The sequence below is a fragment of the Paralichthys olivaceus genome, chromosome 24, assembly GCF_024713975.1.
Source record: "Paralichthys olivaceus isolate ysfri-2021 chromosome 24, ASM2471397v2, whole genome shotgun sequence".
Classification (NCBI taxonomy): Eukaryota; Metazoa; Chordata; class Actinopteri; order Pleuronectiformes; family Paralichthyidae; genus Paralichthys; species Paralichthys olivaceus.
In genome coordinates this window covers 6,272,015-6,295,671 of record NC_091116.1, presented here as the reverse complement: position 1 = coordinate 6,295,671, position 23,657 = coordinate 6,272,015, and the positions used below count along the sequence as shown (strand labels likewise).

The 23,657-nt window shown below is 41.2% G+C and overlaps 1 protein-coding gene across 4 annotated transcripts; it reads left to right on the top strand.

Annotated features, from left to right (window-relative positions):
* The first annotated feature begins 472 nt into the window (after window positions 1-472).
* Window positions 473-23,269, top strand: LOC109640202 (receptor-type tyrosine-protein phosphatase-like N). 4 transcript variants are annotated; one of them, XM_069521336.1, is made up of 23 exons: window positions 473-690; window positions 6,928-6,978; window positions 10,493-10,603; window positions 10,738-10,843; window positions 10,980-11,142; window positions 12,029-12,479; window positions 12,676-12,819; window positions 13,319-13,350; window positions 13,545-13,732; window positions 14,307-14,393; window positions 15,191-15,270; window positions 15,572-15,636; window positions 17,769-17,978; window positions 18,088-18,375; window positions 18,451-18,598; window positions 18,692-18,762; window positions 18,912-18,989; window positions 20,002-20,121; window positions 20,223-20,389; window positions 21,176-21,229; window positions 21,452-21,516; window positions 21,630-21,703; window positions 21,934-23,269. In XM_069521336.1, exons 1-23 carry the CDS (start codon window positions 612-614, stop codon window positions 22,003-22,005), a joined length of 2,904 nt encoding a protein of 967 aa, XP_069377437.1. In that variant the 5' UTR covers window positions 473-611; the 3' UTR covers window positions 22,006-23,269. The 4 variants fall into 4 exon arrangements, with proteins under 4 accessions (XP_069377437.1, XP_069377438.1, XP_069377436.1 ...); XM_069521337.1 differs by having other exon boundaries at window positions 12,026-12,479; window positions 18,103-18,375; XM_069521335.1 differs by having other exon boundaries at window positions 12,026-12,479.
* Window positions 23,270-23,657: the final 388 nt, after the last annotated feature.

Genomic DNA, 23,657 nt, shown 5'->3' with positions numbered 1-23,657 from the left:
CCTCACCCATTATAATTACTGGTAGTGTTTTGTATTTATAATCATTTGAGGTTAGGTAAGGTTTTCTATCGGCCAAGTCTTCAAATGTACATTTAAAGACTAAAACAATTACACAAATACAAAAACTAATGCATTCACTTTTAACATATTCATCAAACTTTTGCTCACTTCAACCTATTACTCATTGGTTTAAATGAACATGTCACCTGGGTGCACGATTATCAGTCACTGCTGTCATTTAACTAGTTAATAAGCTGTGGCGCCTCCTCTTGTGTTTCCCAACCACCACCCCCCCCTCTCTCTCTCCCTCTCCCTCTCCCTCTCTCTCTCCCTTCCTCTTGCACACACTCGTGCACACTCCATCAGTGCTGTGCATCCTCCTCCTCCTCCTCCGCAGCAGCAGCAGCAGCAGCAGCAGCAGCAGCAGCAGCAGCAGCAGCAGCAGCAGCAGCAGCAGAAGCAGCAGAAGAAGACGCCTCTCGTTGGAGATGGAGAACTGCTGAAAGTGCAGGAGCAGCGGCAGCACTCGCAGTGGAGGCGGCGCTCCCCTCCTCCTCCTCCTCCTCCTCCTCCTCCACCTCTTCCTCGCTCCGGTGGATGCTGGATGTATCATGAGGTCTCCGCGGCTCTGGGCGGCTCTGTGCCTCCTCCTCACCGCCTCCTGCCGGCTGTGCGCGGCCGCCCGACACGGTGAGACTTCCCATCAGATCCCACACTCATGGAGACAGACTCACTTGTCTTTTTTAAACCAACTCGGTGAACCAGACGCGGGGAGGTGGCGCGTATAAATCACGACTTCCCTGATGAAGGCTCCCTGTTGCTGCGTTCTTTCAGACTTGGCTGCGAGTTTATGGCACTTTATGGCACAGTTTATATCATTTACCAAGGATTTCAACGAAATAACAGTTTTTCTTTATGCCTCTTTCACTAAATAACCCTGCATGATATTTATCATTTTCTATAATATTTAGATAATAAACCTGTTGTTGTTCTTTTTGTTGTACCATCTCAGAAAAATTGATAATTAAGATTGGTTGATCTATATGCATCAGTATAAGAGCAGTCTAACCTGCCGTCCTCCATCTTATATGTGCAGCTGCTTTATAACTGTTTACAGAGGGATGTTTCTGTATCTGCCTGAATGAATCATGTTGTTGTTGGGTGTGCAGCAAACGGAGGAGAAAAGGGAGGGATGGTTGGATGGTTTTGTTTGCTTTGGCTCAGTCTCTATCAGTTTCTGCATGAAGCCAGTATCCAAAAGCCATCATCTTTATTAACCTTCAAGTGCTTACCGTACAATATAGCATCACCCACGGTGGCCTGGTGGAGAAATGTGCTCAGATTTCACAGCAACATCATCGTAAACAAGGACACTTCCTTGATTTCGGGCGATGTGAATGTAGAATAGTGCACCGTGAAGCTCAGTATAAAGATTTTGTAGCTTACAAGTTCACTGTTAAAACGCTGTATTCCAATAAGAATATTACTGTATAGAGATAATTGGGAAATTGAATTACCCTCAGGTCTTTTAAATTCATTTTAACTTCCAGACATACACTCCTTCCCAGAGTGTAAACCAGGAGTACAAGTCATACTCTCTCAAAGCATAACTGTATGTCTGTAGTATAGGGTATATCATATTTGACACAACGATATCATGACAAGATCTATTTTAATTTTCCTCAGCAGAAGGAATTTATTCAGACTCTGATTTTGTGCCCTCCTGATGCCTTGTGCCTTTGCCTGCTCAGTATTATAGCTGTGGAAAACTCAATATTACTCCAATGCACCACAGAGAAAGAGATTATAGGGGTATTATTGAGCATTATCAAGTCATTAAGTCAGCAATCGACTTTTAAGATCGCTAAGAAATCTTAGCAACCAGCTGCGTTTGGAATGGAAACTATGGCGCTCTAAACTCCAAATTGAAGCAGATGATAATAACGTTGGCCGTGAAACTGTAGAGAGCCACCAAATTAAAACCAAAAGCCTCATTAAAAACCCGTCCAGCGTTTACATTTCAAATCCTCCATCGACAATCTATTGGATGTGAATATTAAAGCAACATTACAGGACATCATGCCCACAGTCAAGACTCATTTCTGACCTCCCAGCCCCGACTGCTCGCAGCAATTACAACGGCCTCCTGCTTCCTTGATGTACTTAACACGGTGCAGTGTTTCAGCACCACGGACAGCGAGCGGATAGAATATTTCAGCACCGCGGAGAGCGAAAGAGCAGAGAATAGCAAATGGTCCTCGTCCCACCTGCAGCAGAATAATATGGCTTCATTATTTATTATTACGTCCCTTAGGGAACCCTACCAATTTCATTTTCTCATAGCCAGCTCAGAATAATGTTTTTTTAATTCCTCTACATGGAGATGGAGGTTTATGGTATTTATAGTGTCATGCTTTGATATTTCCACATGGGTTTAAAGCTTTTTGTAGAAGAAACATCAATGTTAGTGATAGTAGTGATGGTGAAATAGCTCAAAGATTATAGTTTATGGACCATTACAGCCTCACTTATGCCGCAACTGTATAATTATAGTCTTATAAACAGTTAAAAGTGAATAAAAGCAAGGAATTTATCAATGGGAGGAATAGTAAAATATTACTCAGTAGTGTGCATACATTTTCCAAGGCCCAACAGTCTCTTTAAATTCAATCAAGCGTCACCAAATTTCAAATTGGTTCCCCTTTTTTAACAAGATCCATGAGCTTCCGCTGAGAAATCAGTGAGAATGAAATTATTCTATTTTACAATGTTAAATATTCGCTGATCCGCCCTCTGATTTGGAGCTGCACCAAAGCTCTTCCCCCAAAGCATACTGCATCCTTCCATCAAGCGTCAAACCTTTAAAAAACACCGCACAAATACATATTTCCATTCTTTCTAGGGAGAATTAGGGAGGTGAGTCATGAATAGAATAAATACAATTAATCACAGTGTGTGCATTTATGGTAATGAGGGTACCTGCCACCCAGTGCAATAGTGTGACTCACTGCTGTGTGTTTGACAATGGCACACAGGCATAAGAGCCATTAAGCTGCGATACACATGCTGCACTTTGTTGTAGGAGACATTCATTGCTGTTTTTGTCGCCGCAGGGATTATTAGCGTCGTCACAGAGCTAAAAAAGTCGCAGGTTTTGTTCTGTTCCATCCAGACTGACTCACTCCACCTTAAACATCCTCTGGCAGGCTGCGGACCAGAGGGCAAGCTCACACTCACAGCAGCAGTGGCCGCAAATGCCAGAAGCACCATTATGAGAACGACTCTGAATTCAGTCTGACAGGCAGTAAATGGAAGATAAAAGCAAAGCACGCAGACCCTGATGGTAATGATGGCGGGCTGGAGTTCGGCTTCTGAGTGTATCATGAGTCTGGAAAAAGACGAAACCGCCAGTGAAACTGATATTTTGTCCAAACTTTAATTGCTTAGTTGTGCAATCTTTTGGAAGTCACTATTCATTCAGATTGATCCAAGAACACCATCTTTTCCTCTTGTGTGTTGAGTTGCCTCGGCAGAATCAAAACCATCAGTCATGCTTTTGTTTCCTATTTCCACACAAATCCCTAATGCAATTTCCGGGAGACAGGATTATTTATAACAGCCTAAATGCAGCACCTTTGCTCATCTTCTTGCCTTGACAAGAAAACAAATGAATTATTCTGTGCGAAAAACTCAATTTGAAGCGCGGACGTTTATTTAGAAATCTCACCTTTCAGCTGCACCTCGCTGTCTCGTATTCTTTCAGTAACTGGAGTCGGCTCTGGTGTCCCTGCATGTTCCGAATTTCACACCTTAGCCGCATTAGGATATAAACCTGTCAGAGGTCAGCGAGTGATGTTCAGTGGAGGTCGATGAGGAGAGAACAAGATGGCATCATGTGATGTAATTAAACCATGACGTGATTTTAAAAGCTCCAGGATATTAGTAAGTGGTCATAAACAGTTAAAGGAGTACAAAAGTTTTAAAATGTGGTTTAGAAGAATCTGAGGAGAGAATCTGAAGTTATGAGTCATGTCTTTTTGATTTCCTGCTGCTGATTTTCAACTTTTTGCAGCCTTGATACAGAACAATATCCTGGGTAGAAGTAAAATAAGATAAATGCAGGAATCACAATAATACACCTTTATAGGTCATTCACACAAATGCAGCTCCTGAGCGGCGTGGGCAGCTGTGCACAATTCTCCATGGTTACCTGTGTGTTTTCATTTGAAAGAGAAAAGAACAGATTTGTGACTAGTGATGTGCTACGGACTGATCTAATTTAAGATGAAACAGAAACCCGACTTTGTAATTATAGACGCCACTCAACACAACCACATCTCAGAAAACAAAATGGAGCTGATGGTGCTGGGATGTAAGCATGTAAAGGAGGATGTAACGAGCCAGACAGCGACTTTCCACAGTGCCTACTCGCACTAATTGGTTTTATCTGGAGAATGAAGTTGTGTTTGTGAGGAGGGGGAGAGAAGTTCATTTTCCCCAGAGAAACAGGAGAGAATGTTTGTTACTACGTCTGTTTCTATGGCACCTTGGGTTGAAATCCAACTAAACAGCACAATTCTCCCTTCTTTTTTTTTTTTGATAAACCAAGTCATGTTTGCAAATTGAACTACCAAAACATTTAAAAGTGATGCAGCACCTTTTTATAGTTTTATAATTAACTTTTTATCTGGATGCACTTGGGCTGGGTGAAATGGCCAAAGCTATATATAGAGATTAAAATGTTTTAATAGTTGATATCAATAACTATCACGATAAGTGTCGCATTAGTATTTCTTTTGTGATTTTTGCGTGAAGATTGTGGTTTCAAACTTCTCCTCATCGGACTTTTGTGATATTGCTATTGCTAATATATTGTTTTATAACCCAGTGGTTTTCCTCTTTTTAATCTTTCACACAAAAACAGGAATGAAAACAGAGAGCGATTTAAAGATCACATCGTTTTAATGACGACCAAAACAATCACCTGATTTTGCGAATGGAAGTGTAAATGAAAAAGGATTATTTGTGAACAAACCCAAAAATTGGGGAACTCTCCTTATATGGTGTTCATATGTGCAAAAAAAGAAAACAATGCAATAGTCCTTTTTGTCATGAATAACAAACGTCTACGCTTTTACCCAACTCCTGCCACGATGAATCTATCATCATCATCATATGACACATTATACCTTTTCATATGAGACTGAACTGACTCCTCAGGATGAGTGTTTTCTTCGCAGTGCTTTATCAATTTGGCATTGCTGATTAGAGACCCAATTACATACAAATGAGTCGGTAATGTTGTGCATTAGATGAGGTGATGGAGTGGGGTGTGACCGATGACAGTGATGGACAGGCTGCATGACGAGCTGATCGAGATCTCAGAGAAGCAGACGGTCAGAGAGAGAGAGAAGCGAGGATGGGGACGGAGAGATAAGACGGAGGGGAGGGAGGGAGGGATGGATCGAGGGATGCGTGGGCGCAGGAGAGAAGACAGAGCAGAGATTAGTCATCATGTGGAGTTTGGGCGGAGGGGGGCAATGGACGGATGCATGGAGAATCTTTCCATTCTATGTTTAGCCGCGTCTCGGCTTTCTGGTTTAATGGAGATTCCCCTCTCTGATAGCTGCTGCACAGGCAGTTTGTTTGTGTCATCACATAGTCGATACTCCTTCTGTCTTTTTATAGCTTTCAGGTAGAAGGAAAAAAAGCATCAGTCAATCAGGGCTGGAGATGAGAAGAGAATCCCATCTACTCAAACTTTTACTTTTGGACAACAAAAATCTTCTTGTCTTATCTGTCTGTAGCTGAGTTGTTCTTCTGACTGACATGTGGCAGAGTTATAGTTTGAAAATCTACATCAGAGAGAAGAGAGTGGATACAGTCGCACAAATACCATAAGTGAAGTCACTGCAGGAGGAAGCACATTGTGTTTTATTATGTCGTACATACTGCAGGACAGAGTATATATTCTTATATTATCGCAGGACATGTGAATAATACACAGGGTTATACAAATCCTTAATGAAAACCTTAAGTAAACAGGTGTAAATACACAAGAACTGGGAGCAAGCGGCTCTGCCGCTTTTTACTGCCTCGCAACAGATTAGGAGCTGGGAAAAGGTCAATGGTAACACACACACACACACACACACACACACACACACACACACACACACACACACACACACACACACACACACACACACACACACACACACACACACACACACTTTCCCATTCAGAGACAGCAACACAAGATTGTCATCAAGCACAGCTATGCGTTCTTGTGGGGCTTCCATAATTTATTGTGATAAACTGAATTTGTATGGATTTTATAGAGTTTTTAAGTTTCATTAAGTAGATGTTTTATGGCAGAGGAGAATTTAAAACCATCGCCAAACCGCCCTCTTGCACATCTGGAGCCAGAGTTTGCACGGTAGCGATCGAGTAATGATACGCCTGCTCAACCAATCAAGAGCCAGTCTCAGCTGTTAATAATGACTTCAAATAACTAATTAAAAGCAAACTTATCAGAAACGTGGATACTTGAAATGACAGAAACCATCTTTGAGTAAATTTTGTTGAGTTTTTGTGTGGTCCATGTCCTCTCCGCTAACATGGAGGATGTGGGATTTATGACCTGTACTGCAGCCGGCCATCAGGTGGCGATCAAGATGATTTGGCTTTGCATGTGGTCCATCTTTATATAAAGTCTATATGGTCCACACCCACTAACATTATTTTATCTGTATTCTGTTATCTGTACCTCTTAATCTTTCAAAGGAAAAATTTAAATGTATTTAGGAGAAAATTATCAGCTAATTTATGCTGCATTCCAAATGGTTCATTTTAACTCCCTTAATTTTAGCAGTTGCTCAGAAAATTCTCTGTTTTTCAGTCTGGACTTTCTGTTTTTTGCTGCAGGTTGCTTGTTTGAGAAGAGGCTCTGTCCCAGAGATCTGCTGTGCAACGATGGTGAGTCTTTGACTTCACACACTCACATCCAAAACATCTTTGTCCAGAGCTTTCGACCTCCAAAAACAATGACACCGCTTTTAGAATCTTCAGGACCTGCAAAACATATAGACTCAAAATCGCTCCTGCAAGGAATGATCCCAGAAAGAGCGTACTGTCAGAGAGGGGGATTCATTGGAGCAGTCTCACACAGGATAATAATTGCTATGCCATGTCTATTCCATTCTGATCGCCTGGAGGGTTTTTCATTACTTCCACGTAAGCGTAGAGGTCTGATGTAGCATTTTAATCGACTGTAAATGTATATGGATTCTGCTCAGATGACCTCAAGTAAGAAATAAAAAGTAAGATGAGATTATTTCCTTTGAAAATAAATGAATCTAGTATTTGTACTAGAATCTATACAACACTTTCTTCACACATTCCTGAAGCCAAAGTTCTAGCTGAAACGTCAAACTCGATCTTCCTCGGGGAGGATGACATGGACACTTTCTCCCCGAGCAGCTCATATTTACTGTGCCTCGAATGCAACGTGTGGAGAATTTAGAATCCACCAATAGCGCGCAATCCCAGCAGGCCACAGATGCAGCAGCATGCTTCAGGAAGTTCTGACGTGTCTTCTGTCCATCAAACAGGCAGGAGCTGGTTAGCCGTCACGGCTCAGCTTGCCGTTAACGGGCTGTCTATAATCCCTCAGTGGGTTCCTCACTTCCTGTCTGCCTGTTCAAACACGATGAGGATGTCATTGCATGGGTGCACATGCACGGGTGTGCACCTGTGTCTCAGACTGCATTATTGATGGCTGTATGTGTCTGTGTATGCCCCAAGCATTTAATGTTCCCTGTTTCCAAAGACTGGGACGTAAGAAGAATTTATAGCGAGGGTTTGATGATGCTCTGAGGAAGTGACAGCACTGTGATGCAAGAATAAGGCATACCGCAGAGCAACAGGTTGCATTCAGGACTGCGAAACATAAACAATTAATTTTGTATTTTGGAAGATCTGTAATCTGTGTGAAATCTCTGAGGGTTTTAAAAATGTTCCAGAAACATCTGGAATCTGTGCTGAAATGGTGGCATGTCTGAGTTAAAGGTACAGTGTGTAGAATTTAGTGATATCTAGTGTTGAAGTTGCATGTTGCTGCTGAACACCCCTCACCTCACCCTCTCCTTCCAAACATGAAAAAGAACCTGTGGCAGCTTCAGTTGTCATAAAAACTCAAAAGGTGTTTAGTTTGTTCAGTCTGGACTAATGTAAAAAACATGGCGGCCTCCGTAGAGAGGGTCCCCTCCATGTAAATATAAAGTATTTGAATATAAAGGGCCTTTTCTGGGGTAAAGAAAACTACAATTCATACAATTTAGATGAAACAAACTTGTGAAAACATCATTATTCACTAGAAAGATTATTCTACATAAAATTTCTACCAATAGATCCATTTCACCTAAATCTTACACACTGGACCTTTAAGTCGGTTTGAGTCCTTAAACATCTGTAATCAGGAATACCTGCATAGGAACAAATATAACCTAACCTATAATAGCCTGAAATAAAGAAACAATCTCTATTCAATTTGTGGAGTGCTAAAGTAAGATGAATGTTAATGTTAAGATTAGATATATTACAGACTAGCTAACTGAACATCAAATCTGTCTAATATTGCATCAACAAAAATCTATTTTGTGCCTTTAAACATCTGTAATCCATAATAATCTATTTGATCACAAAGACATGAAAATTCAGCAAACGTAACTACTACACATCTCAGTGTTTTTGCTCTGAGTCATCATTCGAGTATTGAAGTGTGTGTTTGTGTCTGTGTGTCTGTCTGTCTGTCTGTCTGTCTGTGTGTGTGTGTGTGTGTGTGTGTGTGTGTGTGTGTGTGTGTGTGTGTGTGTGTGTGTGTGTGTGTGTGTGTGTGTGTGTGTGTGTGTGTGTGTGTGTCTGTCTGTCTGTGTGTCTGTGTGTTAGATGCACGATAATGGCAGGAAGATGGAAAGAGAGAGGCATTGATTAACTGGCAGAGAGGAGAGGACGGGGTGAGCGACAATGAGAGAACAGGGAGAAAAAGTGCGAGAATGGAACGTAAACAAGGTCTCCCTCCGTCAGTTGCTCTTGACCAATCACGGCCCGTCCCTGGCCGTCTCTATGACAACAGTGACATCACTTGCCTGACGACCGTGTGTCTCCCTTGTGTGTGTGCATGTGTATGTGTGTGTGTGAGTGTTTGATGAGTGCTGGATGGAGACAGAGGTGATGACTCACCACAGCCCACAAATACACACTCTCACACACAAACACACACACACACACACATGCACACACACTGTGCTTCATTATGTGTGTGTATGTGGACACTTGTGTGCCGATGAGTGTGTTTTTGTAGAATATATATATATATAATTTGTGTACTTCCGATGTGTTTCATATTTTGGTAAATGTGTTTCTCATGATTATAGTTTTTGTCTCCCTGGTGTGCGTACATGTGCCCACGTTTGTGAGTATCAGTGAATACATTATGTCCCTCTTCATGTTCACATACTCTCGTTTATGTGTGTGTGTGTGTGTGTGTGTGTGTGTGTGTGTGCAAATTTTTGTGTTTAATTTTTGCTTCCTTGGTCTTTTTTCCTCATTTTGGTGGGTTATATACTTTTTTTTTAAAAGGCCTGCAAAGTTAAAAAGGTGAAAGGTAAATGAAGCTCCTGAAACACTACACCTCATTACATGACTGGGATACATGAATATGTTAATATGGCTTTACCCCTGTTTTTTATCACATGCAATAGGGACATGTTAATATGTTTAAAAACTTCATAGAGACGAACAAAGCCAGGTGATGTGAGGTGAGAGGCCGAAATTTGGTCGATCAATGACTACAGATTGAGCGAGCTGGCCAATCAGAGCGGGGCGTCATCGGGAGGGGGGCCTTAAAGAGACAGGAGCTAAAACCAAGTGTTTCCGACAGAGGCTAAAAAGAGGAGGTGCAGCAATGGACCTTTTCAAGTATTACCACGCATTAAAAATTATGAATATGAATGTTAAATAAATCAATTTAAACTATGAGAGAAATATTTCTCTTTTAAAGTTAAAGTTTTGGTTTCCTAATACTGGCTGATATTTATAGCTTGAGGCTTTACTCCTGCTGTGAATTTTCAAATGTCAACACTGTGAGCGTCTCAAATTGAATAACATTCACCACCATTGTAAAGGCATAAATGTCAGGGACAGGTGTCTCAAACCTGAGATAACTGACACCAGAGATAAGTGACAGAGTTAAATAGAATCTGTGATGCGGCATATTTCATGTGACCTTCGTTCCAGATAAAATATCATAACCTCTGTCCTGGTCAGGTTTTGACTGATTGTGCTGCTTACCATGCAAGCATAGAGGCACAGGAGTAAACTGAAGAGATAGAAAGTATCCTAATGTCTTGTTTGTGCTTTTTTCAGTCCAAACACAACTATTTTTCTTGAATATCTTCATTTCATGGCTTGTTGGTCTCTTCCTGTGCAGATGGTTTGTTCGGACAGTGCCACGCTCCTCATCAGGAGCCCGTCCAGTACCAGGTGTCTGTTCCAGTCCTGCACAAACTCCAGGAAGTCCTCAAAGACCTAATGGTGCAAGGTGAGTTCTTTTACAGCAAGATTTGAAGCTTCACCAACCGCTCAACACAAGAGAACAGTCATTCCTTTAACGGGGCATACGTGGGTAAAAAAAGTTTGATTGAATGAGGTTTTTGTCGCCTTCTGGCTACTCAGGTCTGACGTGGAGGGATGAAATCACGCAGGCAATCATTAGCCGAGAGCTGAGTCACGTTCCCACCATCGGCTCCTCCTCTAAAGTTCCAGAGAAAGCATCCAAACAGTAAGAAAACGTGCAGCGTGTCCTATCGTTAGTCCAGTAAAGAATCGGGCATAAAAAAAACATAAAAAAGCTCATAAAATTGTTCTTGTAAGATTTAAGGGGCCCTTTGAGAGACTGCCTTTGTCTTATTTCCCAGGGCCTCCAGACTGTCGGGCTCCACTCAGCAGAGGGTTCAGGGGCCCGAGGAACCAGCCGACCCTGAGATGATGCAACAGGTTGTGGACTACATGATCCTGGATCCCTCCCAGTCCTCCGTGCACATGCAGACGCCCCTGCTGGACCCGTACACCTACCACCAGGTGGGCAAAAGATGGTTTTTAAGAGCATACAGGTACAAAACTGAACCTGTTCTTTAAAGATAGAGGATAAATCACTGGATACCTTTTTCAAAATAGTTATATTATCTAACGTGCTGAAAATCTATCAGATCTTTACAGGTTATCTCCCAGATGTTTTGACACATTCTGTCAAACTATGATTTGGACAAAAAATTTGCTTAATATTGGTTAAACTTCGGCTAAACATCCAAATTATTAAATTTCAACAGCTGCTGGACCACTGTGCAGAAAGATAATATACAAGTTCAGTCTTCTGTATTTTAGAATTTTGTTTTTGTAAATTGAGCTATTCAATTAAATTTCAATTTCCCCCATAAATAATGCCAAATGACACATATCTATTTTTAAATTAATCGGAAATGACAGACCTGCAAAAATAAAACTGCCTTTAAGGATCAGGAATAAAACTCACCTCCAGATACGTATCAGGATTATAGAGAAAACAAAACTAGCTCTATTCACCGATATGATGTCATGTGAAATTACACAGAGAAACCACTGCAAAACCCTTTAGGTGATTGTTTTGGTTTTATTTATTGGTTGAATCACAGTGTTGTCAGCAGAGGCAGACACCGTTAGAGACCAGATGATGAACACAGCAGATCATTTATCATCTACAGGGCTGTTTATTTCCCTCTGGAGTTAGTGGAGCTCAAACCAGGATATAATATTTGGAGTCTTCAGGTGAACACCACTCACAGATGATCCCATCGCTCTGTGTCTGCGGGATGTTTCTGAGACATTGACTATACAATGTTAAGTGTTGATATGTCATAGATTTGTTTTGTGGGGATTATTCTGCCTCTGTGTCTAAAAACCCAACACGTGTCATGTGTTGTTGCAGCAGCAGTATGGTTACCAAGAGGAGGAGGAACGCTCCCTCAACTCTCTGGATGATAATCCAGCCTTCCCACTTGTCGCCTCTCGCCCCAGATCCAGAGGAAACTTTATGGACCAAGACCGTCAGCTTCTCCAAAACCTTGTGTCCTTTTACCTTACCTCCCCTTCCTCCTCCTCCTCCTCCTCTTCTTCTTCGTCCTCCTCCTCCTCTCCGTCCTCTTCCGTGCAGTCCCTCTCCCGTCACAGGGGAGCAGTGGCAGCAGCAGCAGCAGCAGCAGGTTTCCCCCCTCCGCTTTCCTCCTCCTCACCCTCATCTTCATCCTCCTCCTCCTTCTTCCCGGAGCTGGACTTCCCTCTGGACTACGGCGAAGACTACGTCTCCCAGATGTCCCAGCTCAGCAAGCAGCAGCAGCAGGAGAAGACACAGAAGGATTACAACACCCCATCAGGACTGGATGGTAAGAGAGCAGAGAAAATAAAGATGTGTTGACAGAAAGAGAAGACGTTCATCCCAAAAAACAAAATATATCCTCCCTACCTAAAATTTCCAAATAGGATATTGTTGTAAATGGACAAGTGGAAAGTCTCTTAAACTAATACCAGTAGATGCAAAGGCCTCCATCTCCTGTGTTTTCTCTCTTCTGTGTTTTACAGAGCACTCTCTGCAGAGACTGGCTCTGCTGCTCGATCACTACGGCCTGGACATGAAGGATCTGTCCCCCGAGCAGAAAGACAACGTGCCTGCCGCTCTGAAGCAGCTGCAGCTGGACAGCTCCTACGCCCACAAACAAACCAAAGGTCTGTGTCACTTCAGCCACAAAACGTCATCCGCTCATCAGTTTGCTCTTTACTGCTGCTGTTAAAGCTTCAGAGAGAACAAGATCCTGCTCTTTACACTCAGGTTTCACTGACCTTTCTGCTAATCTGCATTTATATTGTACAAATGAATGAAAAATGGTAAAGGTATGAAAGAGAATTATATTAATATGATACTGATGCCTCTCGAAAAAAAGAATTTAATATTAAAAAGTTATAATTTGTCAACATGGTTTCTGTTTTCTTTGCATTGCTGTTGTCCCGTGCATGTCTTCTCGCACTTCTATCAATAAAGCAATGAGTGAATTGCCCAAAAATATATAAATATAAATGTTCAATTTATTAAATTACATTTGTATAGTGCCAAATCACATCATACATTATTTCACGGCACTTCACATACTAAGGTTTAGACTTTACAATATACAAACTACAAAGTGTCATCATTGTATGTTTGTATGTTTTTGTGTTTTCTATTCAGATAAATATGGAAACGATGGCACAGGAAGCGAGGTGAGAGTCACTTCTGTCATCAAGTTTCTAAAGTAACGATTTTCCGTTATTTTATGCAGGAATTCTGATTTTAAAAACTTTATTGCCAATCGCAAATCAATTGAAATTGTATCTTGCAGTGTTTACAGAGTTATAAAGAAGCAGGAAAGGATAAAACAAATACTTCCTATTTCTAATTTCTTTATTTACTACAGATCACAGAGGGTTCAGTGGGCCAAAAGATGGTCGCTCCCGAGGCTCATCCCTCCACCGTCAAGTCCCCCAAAGCAGAGGGGCCCCAGACAGAGATGTCCCCTGCTGCGGCATCCAACCAGGACAAAGTGGGGAAGAAGGAACTGGCAGCCAAGGCAGAGGAGTACGGCTACATCGTCACCAACCAGAGGTACAGTGTATATGACTCTAATGAATAAAAATGACGTACTGTCTGTGAATGAATGAGTGATGAAATTAAAGTAAGGAAAGTGCTACTTTCTATTTCCATGGAGAGACGGACCCAGACTGACATAAAAAAAGGTAAGGAAAGAAGAATGAAGAGCTGAAGGAGAAGAAGATAGGGGAGGAAAGAGGTAGAGTAGAGTAGCAGTAGATGGATGGCAGGAAATAAATAAAATAAAAAAGAGGGGACCAAAGAGAAGAATGATGCAGGGATTAAACTAAGAAAGAGAGAATGGAGGATGGAAGGAAAGAAGACAAGAATGATTAAGTGTGAGAAATAAGTTAAGTAGCCAGGAGAGGAAAATGAGGGAAATGAGACAAAATGGAAAGAAAGATGTAAAAGGCAGGAGGACAGATGGAAGGAAGAAAGAGGGAAGGGAGAGTAAAAAGGTGGAAGCGGATCCTCTCAGCCACATTCCACAACTCTTGAATGGTTGCTGGGTGTTCACGTGTGTTTGTGTGAAAGTATTTGTGTGTGTGTGTGTGTGTTGTGTATGAATGTGTGTGTTTTGTCACCGCAGCCCCCTCAGTCTGAACGACGGGGTGCGACTGCTGGAGCGGCTGTCGGAGAGGATGGGCCTCTCCACCGGCTCCTTCATCAACATCAGGTAGGAGCGAGGACGCCAGGGGGGTCATTAACCCTTGAGAAAAAACCCAGAAAAAACAAATCCCCATCCCACTCGCTTGAAGCCTCTGGATCCGCTTGTATCTGCACTCATTTGCTGGATCACTGACTTTTATTTCAAGGGATTAAACTGAAGCTTCGCCTGAAGCTTTGGAAAGCCCGGACACCAATTGAGCTGTGAATGGAAGAGTGTGTTGTTTTTCTGCATGTGGAAGAGGTTCGCTGCTTGTCCTCTGCTTCTTCCTCTTCTTGCTTGAGCCAATCACTCGCCTTCCACTGGCTAAAAGGGAAAATGATCAGATGACAAAAAACAAATCTCTTATCAACTAATTTTTGTCTTTTTTTTAATTAAATATGTTTATCAGCCTCTACAAAGGGGCTTTCTATTATTTTCACTTAAAACCATTTGTAAAAATAATTTTGTATAAACTGTATTTCCATTATTTTCAAAGTTCCGTCATTTTGCAGGAAAAAAGGAAAGAAAATCTAAAAATACAAGATGAAAAATAACTGATTCATCTAGAAAAGACAGCAAATTAATCAAGTAAGATATATAAATTGATAAGATAATAATAATTGACAGTGTAGAAAAAGGGATATCTACTCCTCTTGTCTCAGTTTTATATTGATTTATAGTTTCAGTTACAACAGCAGCATAAGTTTGGATTCACAGATTGCAGCGATTCGACCAGCAGCACCAAAACAAACACAACAGTTTTGTTTTTCTCTCCCTGTGCGACTCAACACGCGGATCTGCTTTTGTGTTTTTCTTCTTCGCAGCGTCGTCGGACCTGCCATCACCTTCAGGATCCGGCCCAACTCCAAGAACCTGACAGCTGGAGACATGGCAAAGAGCGCAGGTGAGTGACCTGTGGTTGGGCTGAGGTCAACATGAAAAAGCAAACAAAACTATATTATATTTGAGTTTTTGTTTTGTATCCGACAGCACAGCCAAAACATCTGTCAGTAGATTCCTTTAAATAAAACCTTAAAATGTTTTTTTTTATTATATTGCATTCCCTGATTTGACCTAATTCTAGTTTTTATTATTGTAATGCATGTTCTTGCTTATATTTTAGAAGAGGGAATATGTAAGAAAATCAAATGTATGCTGTTTATCGGTTGGGGTTTAATACAAGAGTCTTTTTTAATGTTGCTCAGTTGCAGAGAAGAACTTCCTGGAGTCAGAGACGGGCCTGAAGGTGCTACAGGGCGGCGTCGGAGAGGTGGGTGGTGTTTCTGATACCTGGGGGGACAGTGGGTGAACTGAAGAGTGGAGTAGATATCGTTTCCCAATGTTACAAACCTTTGCCTTCAGTTTAAAAGCACAACAACCTGTTCTTGGTTAGGATGAATATTATCAATTCTTACCAAGTACTTTTTCTTTTGATACTTAAAATTAAATGAAATCCTACATTTCTATCCATCTATCTTTCTATCCATCTATCTATCTATCTCAGAATTGGGTTTTATTGCCAAGCAGGTTACACATACAAGGAATTTGTTGTGATGGATTTGTGCAATTATAAAAAAAAATGTGTAAAATAGGAAACAAAATTAAATATAGAAAATACTATAAGCACCAGGGATTTTGCAATATGTTGTAAGTAAACACTAGAGACTGGATCCATCTATCTATATTTTACGTATAATTGAATGATATTTGAATCCTTAACTGGTATTATTTTTATCACATAAATTAGATTTAACTGACACAAAATTTGCACCATTACTTTTAATAGTGGAGCCAAGCTTTGCAAAACCCTCCTTTTCCAAGCTTCTATTTTGAAAGTGCCTCTCAGGAAGTGTAACTTGATTGCACTTGGTTTGTCTTGACACTGGGTGTTTGCTGGGTCCATGTGAGCAGCAGCAGAAAGACAAGCTGCTCTGCATCGTGCTTTTGGTGAGTGAGGATATAACATCGACTTTTAACTATTTATTAACTCATAATAATAATCTTTGTGTAAAGTTTCTGCTTCAAGATAATTCAGCTGCATTGATTGATAGACATTTCACATGAACACCTATGTACTTAATTAGCTTTTTATTAGCCTGTGTTAAACCCTGCATTGACACTCATTTTGTTTTAATATGCCTATGAAATGTTGTAGTTGTTGTGCAGTGGCTAAATGTATTTATATCACTTATATATGCATATTTCTCCGATAATATTCTTGCATTATAAGGTTCTAGCTTCTTCTAGTGACATTTTGCACTTTATATTTATCTTTTTATGGCATTTGCAACAATGTCCTATGTATTATTTAATAGCATGTCATGCAAAAATATATGTCTTTACATTACTTACAATGTCAGAATAATATTCCTTAAACTGTCCTAATATTATAATGACTAAGCAACAGTACTTGATAGCCAGTAACAAGTTATTTTTATATTTTATATATATTTCTTTATATTATACATTTACACTATACGTTTACATTACATACATTTAAGCTCCTTTGCAGCTTTTTCTCTAAAGGATTTAACTTGTTTTATAGAGATGCGATGAATAAACTGATTATAGCATCTTAAATTGAAGTCAACAGAAGTAAAGTGAACTCAAAGAAGAAGAGTTGAGAGGAATACATTTTACATTCCTTAAAAAAACCCGAAGCACCTTAAATCCACTTATTTCCTTCAACCACATGCAGCCTGGTCATCCATTTTCTTTCACACACACACACACACACACACACTCACACACAAACACACACACACATGCACACACACACACACACACACACACACATACACACACACATACACACACACACACACGTACACCCTATTGGGGCCCCTTTATAATAGCAGGTGGAGTCCCCGTTTCTAACCCCCCACTTCCCAGCTCAAACCTGTCAGATACCACACACACACACACACAGAGAAAGAGAGGGAGAGAGCGAGAGCGCCTCACATCTCACATTCCTGAGGCCCACAAAGAGGAAGAAGGAGGTCTGAAAGGTCAAGAGAGACAATTCATCCGAGCAGGAGGAGAAGAAAAGGGGAACGGAGGGAGAAGGAGGAGGAGGAAGGGATGATGGAAAGGGAGAGGGAAGAAGTTGGAGGGGAGGGAAAGTTGGAGGGGAAAAAGCAGATGAAAGGATGAGGTCAGAAGAAGAGAGGAGATGAGGGAATTGAGCAGTTATAGTCTGTATTCGTCAGCGTCAGTTAGTCTAGTAGCACTCTTTCCTTTTCAAAGATCCTAAAGGAGGAATCTCAAATCCTGACAACTCAAACTTTATATGAGCAAAAAGGAGGAATAGTTTTCTCATGATATTCTTTCTGTTGTTGCATCACAGCAGCAATTAGCCACGTTCATTTTGTCTGTCCCTATTTCTTTGCTTCCTCCCACCAGAGGAATGATGGGAAAGCATTGCCCCTGGCTACCCGAGTCCAGCCCGGGTCCCGCTGGGTGTTCGCCACGCTGGTGGCCATGGCCTGCATGGGCAGCATCCTGGTGGCGACCATGACCATCGCCTGCCTGCGCCACCACGCCCACCGACTGGCGGCGAAGAAGCTCGGCCTGGGACCAGAGGGAGGAAGCTTCAGCCACCAGGAGTACCAGGTGTGATTCCCCCAAATAGCTACAAATAAAAATCAGTGCATGTGTGAGTAGCTTATAGTGAAGAAGAAAGCAGCTTAACAACACGATGCATGCATAACTGGCTCATCAGGACCTGTGTCGCCAGCACATGGCCTCCAAAGGTGCCTTCGGACGCTTGGAAGCTGCCGCCCTGGGCGCCGTTGGGGGAGCAAGTGGAGGAGGCGCAGGATCAGCCGGTGTTGGGGCAGGAGCGGGAGGAGCAGTGGGCTCTGGCGGCGCGGACTCGAGGGTGAGCAGCGTGTCATCCCAGTTCAGCGACGGAGCCCAGCCCAGTCCCGGCTCCCACAGCAGCACGCCGTCATGGTGCGAGGAGCCGGCACAGGCCAACATGGACATCTCCACGGGTCACATGATACTGGTCAGTAGCTGCCAATGTGTTTGTCATGTGAGAAAGTGGTGTCGTGTAAAATTATAATAATAATTATTTCTAAAGGCCTACATGGAGGACCACCTGAGGAACAAGGACCGTCTGATGAAGGAGTGGGAGGCTCTGTGTTCCTACACGGCGGAGCCCAGCATCGTCTCTGCGGCTCAGAGCGACGCCAACACCAAGAAGAACCGCTGCCCCGACTCTGTGCCCTGTGAGTCCCGATCAATCAGTAACATGCAGTTTATAATCATAATTTCAGGAGAAGGGTTGATGTTAACGGGATATTGTCGCTGTCATTCTCCAGATGATCACTCCAGGGTCAAACTGAAAGAGATCAACCCCTCGCGGTCCGACTACATCAACGCCAGCACCATAGTAAGACCCCTGCCTCTCATAAAGGTCTCCATGGGACATTTTGGGATCCATTACTCCCCAAATCGTTGCATGAAAGAATGTGGCTGCTTCAGTGGACACCGATCTGAGACCACTGACCCTGTGTGACCTTTCACCCCACCTCCCTTTAGATTGAGCACGACCCACGGATGCCGGCCTACATCGCCACCCAGGGCCCCCTGTCGCACACCATCTCTGACTTCTGGCAGGTCGGTGAAAAATGTATATTTTACATGCGGAGCAGAATGCATCGTTTAATTTGCAAACTCTGATAAAGTGGTGTTGATTCAAGAGAGTACGTTTTGAATTGTTTTTAAAGGTCCAGTGTGTAAGATTTAGGTCAAAGGGAATTATTGGCAGAAATTGAATATAAATATATATATAATCCTAGTGATGTTTTCAATAGTGTGTTTTATCTAATTGGACAAATTGTTGTCTCTTCCCTGGAATGGGTCCTTTATATATAAATACATTTTATTTACATCAGGAGCGGGTCCTCTCTACTGAGGCCGCCATGTTTTTTACATTAGTCCAGACTGGACAAACTGAACACCTTCTGAGTGTTCATGAAAATTGAAGGCTACCACAGGTTATTTTTCATGTTTGGAAGGAGAGGGTGAGGTGAGGAGAGTTCAGCTGAAACATGAGACTCATCAATCTCGGGACCTTTGAGTCTTTCCACTGGGTACGAGACTTTAAAATGTGAACCCACATCTTCTTCAAATCTAAGCAGTCTTAAAAACACCCAAGCCGTCTGGCAGACATCCTTTGAAATAGAGTCCATCTTGAACTGTCAATATCTGGAAGTGCACGAAATAAAGACAAAAATAGAGAAGAATTTGTTGGATTTATTTTTTTTTATTCATGTTACACTTCATAAAACTTTTTGTGCTCTATCAAGTGCGACATTTGCAAAGTGCAGCAGTTAATGTTTTCAGTTCTATTTTGAAATTTTATGAAGTGTAACATTTTAAGTTTGGGGGTTTGCAGTGTTCAGTTAGCTTGACGGTCCGACCTTCAGTCATGGAGTCTAGGTTTCCTGGACTCAATAACTTTTTTCCTGGTGGTCAATCCCAATCCCAAATGTAGAAATGTTAATATAACATATTAAAACACACATTGATACGACGTATTTAAGACATTTAACATTGGACATTAAGCTTTAATAATCCACGTATTTGTAATTTCATAGTTGTTATTGTGTTTAACGTTGTCCTGCAGATGGTCTGGGAGAACGGCTGCACCGTGATCGTGATGATGACGGCTCTGGTGGAAGACGGAGAGAAACAGTGTGACCGCTACTGGCCTGATGAAGGCTCGTCCCTCTACCACATCTATGAGGTGCCTTGATATAATACACACACCTTAAATTAGACTGGTGAAATAGAGTGTCTTTTGCTGTATGTGCATTTTTGTGGTGTTTACATCCGTCTGTCCCTCAGGTGAACTTGGTGTCGGAACACATCTGGTGCAACGACTTCTTGGTGAGAAGTTTCTACCTGAAGAACGTGCAGACCCAGGAGACCAGGACGCTCACCCAGTTCCACTTCCTCAGCTGGCCCGCTCAGGGCATCCCCACCTCCACGCGGCCCCTGCTGGACTTCCGCAGGTACTACCTGTGTAGCCACACATCAACACTCGATGGGGGGGCGAACATGCTGGGAACATTAGTTTTTGCATGGTTATTTCAACAATGTGTATAAAATGAAATTCTGACAGCTTGATATGTCCAGAAGGGTTGTGCAGTTGATGATGGAGAGATTTAAATAATATAACATGAAAGTTTTCATTATCTGCCATATTCATATTTGACAGTCTGTTTAAATCCCTACCCAGCCCTAGTAACATGATGAACCAACAATATTTCTCCCGTCTTTCCCTCCCCGCTCTCTTCTCCCCTCCTCTGTCCCTCCTCTCCTCCCGTCCTCCCACCCTGTGCGATGGAAGTCAGCGGGGCCCTTGGTTTAAAATTTCAACATATCTGTCTGTGTCATTCTTGTGGTTTGCAGCTAGTAGTCTGGGTCCAGTTGCATAGTCACAAAAATGATCATGGACTGATGTGGCTGCAGCAGGAGGTCCATCGCCGAAAACCCCCTCTTTACCCCCCCCTCCCCCCCATCTATCTATCTATCTATCTATCTATCTATCTATCTATCTATCTATCTATCTATCTATCTATCTATCTATCTATCTATTTATCTATCTATCTATCTATTTATCTATCTATTTATCTATCTATCTATCTATCTATCTATCTATCTATCAACTCAAGATGTGGTCATTTAAATATTTTTTTTTTTTTGAAGAATCTTTTTTAAATGTGTTTGCGCAATATATTTACAGAAATTACTTAAGAAAAAATAACGTATGATGTTTCTGGTATTTTTCTCCACAGGAAAGTGAATAAGTGCTACAGGGGACGATCCTGCCCCATCATCGTGCACTGCAGGTGAACCACACGTCTTCATTTTTTCCCATAAGAAGAAATAAAGACAAAAAAGAATAGTTTAATTTGTGAATGCAGCAGAGGAACTCCATTGTAGTACCAAAATATAACCACTAGATGGCAGGCAATTGCAGCATTTGACTGATCTGTCTTTTCGCCTGAATGTTTTCAAGGTTTACATTTGAATATCCAGAAAATGTCTATTTTGTGATGTTGTCTCCATAGTGACGGTATAGGCCGGACTGGGACCTACATCCTGATTGACATGGTTCTGAATCGCATGGCCAAAGGTGAGGTTGATATATGTGTATCGCTCTCTGTTGTCTCAGCACTTAGCTTTAACCACCGATATCTGCACGATTAAAGAAAATAAACAAAGTGCCTTTAACGTGTTGTCCTGCAGGGGTGAAAGAGATCGACATCGCTGCGACACTGGAGCACGTCCGCGACCAGAGGCCTGGGATGGTTCGCACCAAGGTGAGTTACAAAAATGCATTTCTGTCATTTTAATATAATTTTTTAATGTCTTTAAAATATATAATACACATATACTGTTAATGTAGCATATGTCCAATAAATAAACCAATAAATAGTGTTTGACATAAAACATCTATTAGCTGTATAGGTATAAGGAGTTTAAGTGGGTTGGTAATATTCGTGCTGTTATCGTTACATTTAGTGGTTTGTTTGTTTCTTTTCGTATCCAGGACCAGTTTGAGTTCGCACTGACCGCCGTCGCAGAGGAGGTCAACGCCATCCTCAAAGCTCTGCCCCAGTGAACCCAGTAGAATCCGGACTGACCCTCGAACCCCTCGACTCTCGCAATCAGACTTCTCTTTGCTTTTCTCTCTGTGACGATGATGATGTTAATCATCATCGTGGCCTTTCTGTCTCTGTCGGGTGCTGCCTGTAAATGTTACATCACGTAAAAAGAACTTCTAAATGACGTGTGAATGGGCGACTTTATGTGCTCGAAGGAATCAGACAGGCACAGGTCTGATTTCAAATGTTTGTGGTGGAGTGTGATGTGTTCAGGGACGTCCACAGTGTTGCAGTTTAATGAAAATGAAACCAGGAGGATAGAAACACATTAAAATAAAGAGGAAACAAAGCTGCACGTCCCATCAGACTTAAGCTTACACTAATATTTACAAATCCCTCTGGAGTCCAGGTTCATTTTTCTTGTTCTGCACCTTTTCAACCACACATGCCTTTTGTTGACTTGTAACCACATTACAAAAAAAGTACAAATCTTTAGTGATAATCACTGAAAATATCATTTAAAAAAGAAACTTATATTTTCACATATCTTATTTTATTTTTAAACATAAAAAAGCTACAATATTTATTTAACTTGTGGGTTAATCCCAATTTGTCTTTGTGCCTTTTACATTGTAAAGTCAGTAATTCACCAAAAACACTTTTGATTCAAGTTTATTTTTGTTTCATATATGAATTAAATTATGTTAATATCAATAAAACATGCAGAGTGTATTTAACAGGGAGTAAATGGACTCCAGAGGGTTTTCTGAATCATGACAGTCCTCTCCCATCCTGAATGCATTTTTCTGAAGCGCCTGGCTGCATGTGAATGAGCCACAGACGATTTAAAACATCAGCGTCTCTAATTCAAGATGAAAATCGTAGCAGAAACGTACATTTTTCCTCTTGTATGCGGTCAAGGTTTGTTGGTTTTAATCTTGGCGAGGAAGTAAAAATCCTTCAGAGTGGATTTTAAAGCAGCAAAAGCTTCAGATGTTCGATTTGTGAAACATCAATGGCTGAGGAGGCGTTTGAATTGTCATTGTTCACGCATCTGTGGCGTCCCCTCTTCTCCTCACATGACTAACACCTGCAGAAAACACAACCATGCTACATCCTTCTCTTTGTGTCCCACTCAGATCTTCTGATGTGGATAAATCGTTGTATACCTCATGCAATTAAGAAAATGAAAAAAAAAGGAAAGAAGTGCTATTCTTTGAAAAAAAGAAATAAAAGCTATTTTGTATCTGTGAGACCTTAAATAAATCTTTTCGTGTTTAAGTGCTGCAATCACTGGGTTTGACTTCTGTGACTTTCTCTCATCACCAACTGTTTTCAGTTTCGTCTTTTGTCAAGTACAATTTCTTGTCCTTATTAATATAAGTACAAGAATGACAGTTATATTTCCTATAGTTTCATAATTTAATTTTGTAAATTGAAATTAAATATTATTTTTTTTACATTTAAAGAGCTAAAGTAAATGATAATGTATTATTTTTGAGTGAGATCAACAAACATTTCATTTTTATGTTTTTTTATCATTATTATTATTAGTACTGTTGTTATTATCATCATTATTATATTATTATTATTAGTAGTAGTTGTAGTATCATTATTAATATCATTATTATTAATAGTAGTGGTATTCTTCTTCTTATTATTATTAGTA